Source organism: Antrostomus carolinensis, unplaced genomic scaffold (genome assembly GCF_000700745.2).
Source record: "Antrostomus carolinensis isolate BGI_N321 unplaced genomic scaffold, ASM70074v2 scaffold9244, whole genome shotgun sequence".
Classification (NCBI taxonomy): Eukaryota; Metazoa; Chordata; class Aves; order Caprimulgiformes; family Caprimulgidae; genus Antrostomus; species Antrostomus carolinensis.
Window position 1 is genome coordinate 18,559 of NW_010308701.1, and position 10,119 is coordinate 28,677.

General features: G+C 47.8%; 1 protein-coding gene across 1 annotated transcript in view; it reads left to right on the top strand.

Annotated features, from left to right (window-relative positions):
• Positions 1-9,439, top strand: part of FAM167A (family with sequence similarity 167 member A) — a 13,622-nt gene extending 4,183 nt beyond the window's left edge. Inside the window, exon 2 of the mRNA XM_010165858.1 lies at positions 9,176-9,439. Coding sequence (XP_010164160.1) covers positions 9,176-9,439 — 264 coding nt within the window. The remainder of the gene's footprint in view (positions 1-9,175) is intronic.
• Positions 9,440-10,119: the final 680 nt, after the last annotated feature.

Consider the following 10,119-nt stretch of genomic DNA (forward strand, 5'->3'; position numbering starts at 1 on the left):
GGTTGCACAGGAAAGTGTCCAGGTGGGTTTGGAACATCTCCAGAGATGGAGACTCCACACCCTCTCTGGGCAGCCTGTCCCAGGGCTCTGGCACCCTCACAGGAAAGAAGTTTTTCTTTAAGTTTGTTTATTTAAAGCATGTAGGATTCATCTGTCCAATGGAAGGGCAAAAGATGGTGTATGTAGAGATTGTCCTCCAGGGAAGAAATACACCAGCCCGTGTCCTTACTGAGTGAAATGCAAAGATACAGGGTGTGCAGCTCCATCACCCGCACTGTGCAACCCACATCATGTCTACCAGCGTGTTTAGACTGGGTTATTTCAATAGCACAGCCCCAGCATGGTCTTGGCTTGTACCAGTTAGTGCCCTGCCAAACAGTTAGAGCTTCAGGAGTTTGCACATGCTGAGGATTGTTCCCAACAGGCAATTTGTCCAGGACCACCCAATTTTGGAATTAACTCTATCCCAGCCAAAAACAGTACAGGCAGCAAAGTGAATTTAGTAGTATGTGTATGTCCAAACTTCTCCTTGGCCATGGTGCTACAGAACGGGCTGTGGAATGGGTTAGTTGCTTGGTCAAGTGACAGTCCAGCTTTAAAATTAAAAAATTACCTGTAAAATCTGAAGTATTACTCCCAGTTCACAAAAAAGTGTCATCTAACCATGCAGGGAATCTGCCTCCATGGCTTCAGAGTCTGCTCTGGGTCAGGTTCAGCCAGGTTCAGGCTCCTCATGTTCAGAAGTGAAGGACAAACCCAAGGTCTTACTGTGCATCTGCTATTCTTGGTCCTTCACCTCACGTGACCTGTCCCAGGACCTGATTCTGCATATTAAGCCCTGGCCCCAGTTTATAGGACTGACATATGCCCACTGAGCTCCAGCCAGCCACGTCAGCTGGGACCTGCTGAGAATCTGGCCCGGAGAAGGTGATTTATTCAGACATGCAAAATCCTGCTCTTATTTTTGTGCTGAGAGGCTCTGTGTAGGTGTACGAGCAAATTGCAACACTCAGCATGTGCTGAACTTCCCCAGGGCTGCAGCTCTTCCCTCCCCAACTCCTCCTGCTTCTTCTTTGTCCTCGTGTTTGCCTTTGCGCTGTCAAGTGTGGCTGTTCTTCATCAATGCTGAAAGTAAAGTCATCACCAGCCAGGGTTTGGTGACAGACCCAAGGATCAGAGTGGGTGAGACAGTGTTTTCCTCTTTGTTTATGAAATTTGTCAGAACAAATGTTTACAAATTCTAGAATTAAGCCTTCAAAGTCCTCTTCCTCCTAAATGTGGTTAAAGAACAAAATTCTGCTATGAAATGGGACATTTTGGGGCAGTTCTGACTTTGTCCCAGTAAGAAAAACACTTTTTCTCTCTCAAATTCATCAATGTTTGGCATTGAAATCTGAGGTGTATGAGCCACAATGCAGGAAAGACTCTTGAAAAGTGACACAAATCATAGAATCATAGAATGGTTTGGATTGGAAGGGACCTTAAAGATCATCCAGTTCCAACCCCCCTGCCAGCAGCAGGGACACCTTCCACTAGATCAGGTTGCTCAAAGCCTCATCCAGCCTGGCCTTCAACACTTCCAGGGAGGGGGCATCCACAGCTTCTCTGGGCAACCTGTTCCAGTGTCTGACCACCCTCACAGTGAAGAACTTCTTCCTAATATCTCATCTAAACCTCCCCTCTTTCAGCTTAAACCCATTTCCCCTTGTTTTGTCATTAACTGCCCTCATGAAAAGTCCTTCCCCAGCTTTCTTGTAGCCCCTTCAGGTACTGGGAGGCCACTATAAGATCTCCCTGGAGCCTTCTCTTTTCCAGGCTGAACAGCCCCAACTCTTTCAGCCTGTCTTCATAGCAGAGCTGCTCCAGCCTTTGGATCATCCTGATGGCCTCCTCTGGACTTGTTCTAACTGGTCCATGTCCTTCTTATGTTGGGGGCTCCAGAACTGGACGCAGTATTCCAGGTGGGGCCTTACGAGAGCGGAGTAAAGGGGCAGAATCACCTCCCTCGACCTGCTGGCCAAGCTTCTCTTGATGTCTGATGTTTTCTCCTGGAAAATCATAAAACACCTATATCCTGTTGGTCAGACATTTATTATTAAATATTAGGTGTTATTATCTCCATTTGGGATACTGATAGTGGCTGAACAAGTACTTAAGTGAATTTAAACAGTGAGGTGGCATCAAACCAGTGTTGACATAAACCTCCTTGCAGATGACTCTGTGGTAATTCAGAAGTGGAGAAGAAGAGAAGGATTCTAAAGAGAATGAGATGGTGATGAAGATTGTGCTGTGCTGGGAGTCCTCTGCGAGGTAGCAAGTCTAGGAAGAATTTTTCTGTGTTTTTATTTAAATTAGTGAAAGGACACGGGCACCAGAGCAGGGTCATCCCTATTGTTAAATCGCTAGAACAGAAGCATGGTTTAGGAGTTATCACACAACAGGACCATCCCCAACAGATATCCACCCTGTTATGGAGACAGAGGGAGTTTCATGGGGTGAATGTGGATCTATCCACGTAGCAGAGATGTAACCACAGCTCTGAGAAATGATGGGCTCTTCTGTGTAAGCCCACATGCAAGCCTACTAGAGATGTCCCTTCCTCTGTTCACCTCACTCAGGTGCTAAGCTACCAGGCTTTTCCTCTGTCAGTGGGTTTTCTTGGTATATATGTTTAATTATGAGGGAGTCAACACAGATCAAACTCAACACTGAAGAAACATGAGATTTGGGACCCATGTTGGGTTCTGCATGTGTCAGGTGGCAAAGATACCCTGGACTTTGGTGGTGCATAGCTCCCAAGCACTGCAGAAGGAGATTAGATACCTCATCTGGGGCTGTGGGTTGTAACATAAGGGTGTGAGCATCTAAAATTAGCTATGGCAGGGTGGCATCTGAGCACCTTTGAAGATGAAGCCTCAAACCAAAACATAGATTTAACTGGTTTCTCTGAAGTGTTTGGCAAGGGTCTAATAACTGGCCTGCGCTTCTCCATGCTTGAATCCAAATGGCTGCACTCAGTTAGGACAACAGCAGTTTAGATTTAACTTCCTTTTGATCTTTAGGAAACAAAAAGGACAAGCCCCATGGGAACACTCACTTCTCCACAGACCATCACCCTGAGCTTCATGGACCACAGACTGAGGATGCTGTTCATGAGGGGGCTTCTCTTTTGGAAAGAGGTCTCAAGGAGCTCCACACCTCCATGCCATGAGATGCTCTCTGCTGATACATCCACCCATAGCAATGCAGGGGAGATGGACCACTGGAAATGGGGACATTATTGATCTTCCTCTCTGTGACCATATGATTAAGGCAAACTTGAAAACAAGTCTGGGCTACACTCTGAGCTACTTCAACCTATTTGAGCTAAGCCAGCTAGACTGGACAGCAGGAAAGGATGCATCCAAATATTTCTCTCCCTTCTCTATATTAAACATCCCTGGGAGACTCTGAGGCTCAATCCAAACAGAAGGTCCTTCCTGGATTTGTAAGACTTTGGACCTCTGTGGTCCAGCTTGGTGATTCAGCCTAGGAGCTGCAGTAGCTCCTCTTCCAGGAAGGACCTGGATTTGATTCCCTCTCCCACCTGGTGAAGTTTAAACCAGCAGCTTGTCCATCCCAACAGTGTGTTCCAACCATGCATGTGTCAGGCAGCTCTTTGCCTGCTGGAGCTGGGTGTGCAGAAGGAGGTAGAATGTGTTAGAAAATGGTTTGTGTGAGCAAAGGCTCTTCCTGCATTTGACATGTAAGACTCGAAGGAAACAAAATGCAGGGCTTCTACTGGGTGCTCCCTGTGGGTTTCTCCAGGACATTGCACAGAGTCTGTGGGATCATGCTGTTGTCCCACACAGATAAATTGGTGCATTAAGTCACCCTGTGGTGACTGGTCCTGTGCATGAACTCTGTAAACCAAAAACCCACAGCTTCCCATGATGTGGCCCCTGTAATCCTGTTATTCTTTCCAGGAAGCTTTGTGAAGCTTTGCTGACCTGACAATGCTCCTTCTAAAAAGAGATCATTAATCTTTTCTCGAGATGGTTTGATCCTCAGTGTGGGATTGATTGAATGTTTCTAGTACTCATGAGGAACCTCTGGGAAAGAGGAGGTTTTCTGGGTTCAGACCCAAATTCTGTTAATATTCTGAGTGGTTTTGAACAAAGCAAGGTTTGACAGGACATGCCCACAGAGAGAGGACAGGGTATCTGTGTATCAAGGCAAGCCTTGGTGATGAGCAGGAGGACAGAGAGAGCCCCTGCCCTGCAGAGCAGCCCACTCTTCCTACCCACGATGTGCACTCAGTGCTCTGCTCCCCACCCAGCCATCACCCCATCGACCTGCCTCCATGGGACCTATCTCCATGCAAGGCACACCTGAGCCCTCAAGAAGCCAAAGGGGCCTCCAAAAGGGCACAAGTGGTGACAGCTCTCATCCCCTGTGCCATCTCCTCATTGTATACATCACTTGTTAGTTAACCATTGCCAGGCTTTGTTCTTCACTCGTCTACCTTTCTTTCTTGGAGGACAGAAGTAATAGGCCAAGGGGAAATGGTTTTAAACTAAGAGAGGGGAGATTTAGCTTGGATATTAGGAGGAAATTTTTCACCCAGAGGGTGGTGAGGCACTGGAACAGGTTGCCCAGAAAAGCTGTGGATGCCCCATCCCTGAAGGCATTCAAGGCCAGGTTGGATGGGGCTCTGGGTAGCCTGATGTAGTGGTTGGCAACCCTGTCCACAGCAGGGGAGTTGGAACTGGATGATCTTTAAGGTCCCTTCCAACCCAAACCATTCCATGATTCTATGATTTGTCCCCCTGGGAAAGCGTTGGCTGATGGTGAACCTCTGACAAGTCACCTTTGCTTCCCTGTTCAACCCCAGAGCTCAGCCAGGCAGGGCTGTGTCTAAAATAGTGTCACAGCTGAGGTGATCAATGTAGATGGGTGGTGATTTTGCCCTGTGCCATGTTGTCCCTCACCCTGAAGGTCACATGGCTGCAAGAAGAGGCTGATTTGGTGAAAGCCAGGGCCACCAGGTCCAGTGGGAGTAAGGAAGGGTGAGTGGAAATTGAGCACCTGAAGGACATGTCCTGGAGGGCTTTGTTTGCCAACTTGACCAAAACCAAGACATCTTCCTCAAAAAACAGGGAAAGCAGGAACTAGTCAAAAAGTGGAAAGGTGGCTTGCAAGAGAAAAACAGTGATCTCCAACTCACATCCCTCTCCACAATGGCCTTGTAATTCATTTTTAAACCCCTTTTCATGGTTTCTTTAGTTTGCTTTTGGTTGGTTTTGGGTTTGTTTGGTTGTTTGGGTTTTTTTTTAATCCCACATTCCTCAAAGCATTTAATCAAAGCACTGGCTGACATTTCTTATGTAGCTTGATAAACTGACAAGAAAGAATGGCCAAGGGTCAGTTCAATAATGCCCACGATCGCCTTCCTGATAAAATGTCAAGTTGCAGCATTTGTTGTGAAACAGGGAAAAATATCAACAAAATGATGAGGTTTTTTTTTCATTGTCACTCATGTGGGAGAAGAAAAACCTGTTGAGTGACATTACTATGCTGGTGGCACAGGCTACGAGGTCTGCGAGGTAATAGTGGGTTTTTTGAGGAAGGTAAATGGCCAGATTTAATCATAGAATCATAGAATGGTTTGGGTTGGAAGGGACCTTAAAGCTCATCCAGTTCCAACCCCTCTGCCATCAGCAGGGACACCTTCCACTAGACCAGGTTGCTCAGATTTCATGAGAGAGAGAGAGAGAGAGATTGATTCTGGGATTTATACCTCTCCAGGCAACCAAACTGGAGTCCAATTTCTGGCTGAGAGGACCAGGCAAGGTCCTCCAGGTGCCTCCACGGTGCAGGAGTGTGAAAAGCCTTGCTTGGCTTGGATTAACCTTCCTTATACTCATGTCAGCTCTAAACTTAGGCTCTGAGCACAGCATTGTAAAGGGCTTCCTGACAGCTGCAGAAAAGAGCTGGAGCAGAGCCAGGTTTTCCTCCGAGTCCTTCAACCTCCTAAGCTGGATGCTTCACCTTGCTCTGAGCACAGCAATGCTGTGAGGGACAATCCCAACATCTTTGTAGGCATTGGCTGGAGGAGGAGGGATTGTGTCACAAGCTAGAGCAACCCTGAGGTTGCGTCTGCTTGACAGCCTTGTTGCAGTAGCATCAGGTATCAGAAAGGTCCCATGTAGAAATTCCAGGTCCACCTGTGGACCTTTCCAAGGGGAATTTTCCCTCCTCCATTCCGTTCTTCAGTTTCATGTACGAGGCACCAGACTAGGAATAAATTCACCCCTCACCCCCAGAGCTACATCCGTACTTGTAAACTGAACAGTTCACTTTCAGGCCTGGAGACAAACTGACTTGGTTTCACAGAATCACAGTCTGGTGGGGGTTGGAAGGGACCTCTGGAGATCATCCAGTCCAACCCCCCTGACAAAAAAAAAAACCTACACCAGGTTGCACAGGAAAGTGTCCAGGTGGGTTTTGAACATCTCCAGAGATGGAGACTCCACACCCTCTCTGGGCAGCCTGTCCCAGGGCTCTGGAACCCTCACAGGAAAGAAGTTTTTCCTCCTCTTCAGATGAAACTTCTTGTGTTCCAGATTGTGCCTGTTGTCCCTTGTCCTGTCTCTGGCCACCACTGAGAATAGTCTGGTCCCATCCTCTTGCCACCAGCCCTTTAGATATTTATAAACATTGATAAGATCCCCTCTCAGTCTGCTCTTCTCCAGGATAAACAGATCTTTCCTTTTAAGAAAAATGCTCCAGCCCCTTAATCATCTTTGTAGCCTCCACTGGACTCTCTCCAGAAGTTCCATCTCTGTCTTGAATTGGGGAGCCCAGAACTGGTCACAATACTCCGGATGTGGCCTCACCAGGGCAGGGCAGAGGAGAAGAACCTTCCTCAATCTGGGGGAGGGAAGGTCACATTCTTCTGAATATCCCCCAGGAGACCATTGGCCTTCTTGGCCACAAGGGCTCATTGCCACGTCATCCTGTTAAAATCCAAATTAGATGTTTGTATCCCAAATGCCTACTGAGGATGAATCCTTCTGTGTTAACTCCTGAAGAGTGCCCATGGGGAATTGCTTAGGACTGTGAAAGCTGTCTAGCTCTCAAAGATGAGAGGATAGATGGAGTCATCAACTCAAAGGATGACAGGAACTCACTCACAAACAAGTGGAGAGGCTTTGTTGCAATGTGTTATTTAGTGTATTGCTGTAGATGTGGTCTGGGTCTGATTCTGAGCTCTTTTAGACCATGGGGAGCCAAGAAAACAGTGATGCAAATCAAAGGAGCAAGGCAAAGGATGGGACTGGGGTCAGGGCAGCACCATGGTGCAGCTGGCAATGAGCTCAAGACGTCATCTTGTGCACTGAGAAGTTGGTGAGGAGAAGACTTACCCAGGGAGCCATTAGGAGTAAAAAACCAAAAAAACCCAAAACAAACCAAAATCAAGAGCCATGGTGCCAAGGGACTCCTTCCAACGCCAGTTCATGTCCTGTGATGGAAGCAACACCAGGAAAACAGACAGAACATCACAGGACATCACTGTCCCAGGTTGCCCAAGGAAGTTGTGGATGCCCCCTCCCTGGAAGTGTTGAAGGCCAGGCTGGATGAGGCTTTGAGCAACCTGGTCTAGTGGAAGGTGTCCCTGCTGATGGCAGGGGGGTTGGAACTGGGTGGTCTTTAAGGTCCCTTCCAACCCAAACCATTCTATGATTCTATGATTGGGGCAGATGTAGGACTGTTTTCCAGCCAGTTTTGCTCCCTTCTTGTCTCCAGCACTGATAGAGACATTTAAGCTGTAAAGTTTGCTGAGAGCTGTTCAGCTTCTCCCCCACAACTCTCTTTTCTTTGCGGCTTTTGTGGTTTGTCACTTTTTCTGTGGAGAGTGATGTGGGGTGAGACATGGGGATTGTCTTCTTGGCATCTGCTATTCTAGCTCTGCCTGCTTTTGTTCCCCAGACAAAGGCTGATTTTTGCACCAAGTGTTCACCTCCTTCCTTCGCCACCTTCCATATCCTGTGGCAATATTTTTTTTTTTTACTTAATTAGAAGTTGGAATTTAAGAATAAAAAAAAAAAAAGCTTTTTTCTTTCATCACTTCTGAATCTTTCATTTTCCAGCGTGAGGTGCCAGGGGAGGAAAAAACCCTTCCAGATGGGAGGGGTTGTTTAGCCTGGAGAAAAGGAGGCTGAGGGGAGACCTTCTCATTCTCTACAACGCCCTGAAAGGAGGGTGGAGAGAGGTGGGGGTGGGTCTGTGCAACCAAGGAACAGGTGACAGGACAAGAGGAAATGGCCTCAAGTTGTGCCCAGGGCAGTTGAGATGGGATGTGAGGAAGAATTTCTTTGCTGAAAGGGTTCTGAGGCATTGGAAAAGGTTGCCCAGGGCAGTGGTGAAGTCCCCATCCCTGGAGAGATTGAAGAGTCGTGTAGACATAGTGCTGAGGGACATGGGTTAGTCGGGGACTTGTCAGTGTTGGGTTCATGGTTGGACTCGATGATCTTAAAGGGCTTTTCCAGTCAAGCAATTCTCTGATTCTGTGGTTCTGTGAAAATACTTCTCCCATTAGCCTGTGGGGTAGTTGCTCTTTCTCCTGTGGGAACTACAGAGGTCCCATCCCAAGAGCCAATCCAAATCAGCAAGATAAGCCATGGGGGATGTGGAGGGCCACGTTTCTGGCTGTTGTGAACCAGCTCTGATTTATGTAAACTGGAACCTCAGGCCAAGTATTTAGGGATCAGTTCTCTGGGGTTCTTTTAATTGGTCCTTTCCACCTCTAATTGCTACTTCTCGCTGCGGCTGCTCCCTTATGAGCAAAATTAATTTGTTCTTTGCTTAAGGTTGAGATGGAGGCTCTGAAGCCTTGCTGATGGATACCTAAGCCAACAGCCTGGGCATGGCTGACTTTAATTTCATTTTCCTGGTGCTTCTGAAAACCTGAGCAGGCACAGACTTCCTGAATGAAAATTCACCATCCTGAGCGGCATTTGACTGGGATGCATTGTTGGTTTGGAAGATTCTTGCTTCCCTTCCTGTTCTTTGCAGTAGGGTAGTATCTCTAGTTGAGTTACACGTCCCATGAACAAGGAGGAGCATGATGAGCAAATTTGTTGTGCCCTTGCCAATACCCTTTTCTCTCCCCACCCTCTGTCTTGTGTTTCAGGCAGAAATGCGCCTGCAGGACCAGCAACTGGCGAGGCAGCTCATGCGCCTCCGCAGCGACATCAACAAGCTGAAGATTGAGCAGACCTGCCACCTGCACCAGCGCATGCTCAATGATGCCACGTATGAGCTGGAGGAGAGGGATGAGCTCTCTGACCTCTTCTGTGACTTCCCCCTCGTGAGCTCCTTCAGCCTTTCCACTCCACTCAAGCTCATCGGAGTCACCAAGATGAACATCAATTCCCGACGGTTCTCGTTGTGTTGAAGTGGGGGAAGAAGAGGGAAGGATGAGGGAAAAAGAGAGAGAGGACTGGGCAGCACCAGGGCTCTCTCCACCTGATGACTGGGCAAAAAGAGGCCAACGAGGAGCAGAGGGAACAGGAGCAAATGGGGAACCCACAGCTGGTCTTGGTGGCAGGGCAGAGCAACAGATCTGGGCAATGATATGGCACAGAAATACTCATCAAGAAGGCAGGACATGCATGGAGGAAGCATGGAGAGCATCTGAATCCAACATGTGCACTTCACCTGCTCCTTTGCAAAGTCCCTTCTCCTTCTCTTCCCCCCACAGTAACTAAGAGAATGCAGCTCCAGTGTGGTTGGTTGTACACAAACATCAAAGGTCAGGGTCAAAGATCAGCCACAAAGTGAAGCAAAATCCCTTTTCCTTCTCCTTTACCTCCTCCCAGGCTAGAGCCACCTCTTCAGAAAAGAAGTCATTCTCCTCCATGGATGTTTCCTTGAGCATCAATCCTCTGCTGGTCCAAGCACAGGGTCCATGGGGCTATTTCAGATGGGAAGCTGGTTTCCAGAGGAAAGGAGCACTCCCAGGAGGTGAGAGGCCATGAGTTAAATGGTATGCAGCCCCAAGAAGTGATGAGAAGATGTGTTTATTGACTTGCCCTGTTGAGTCCAGTGTACTCTAGCTTAATTTTGCCTGTGGTA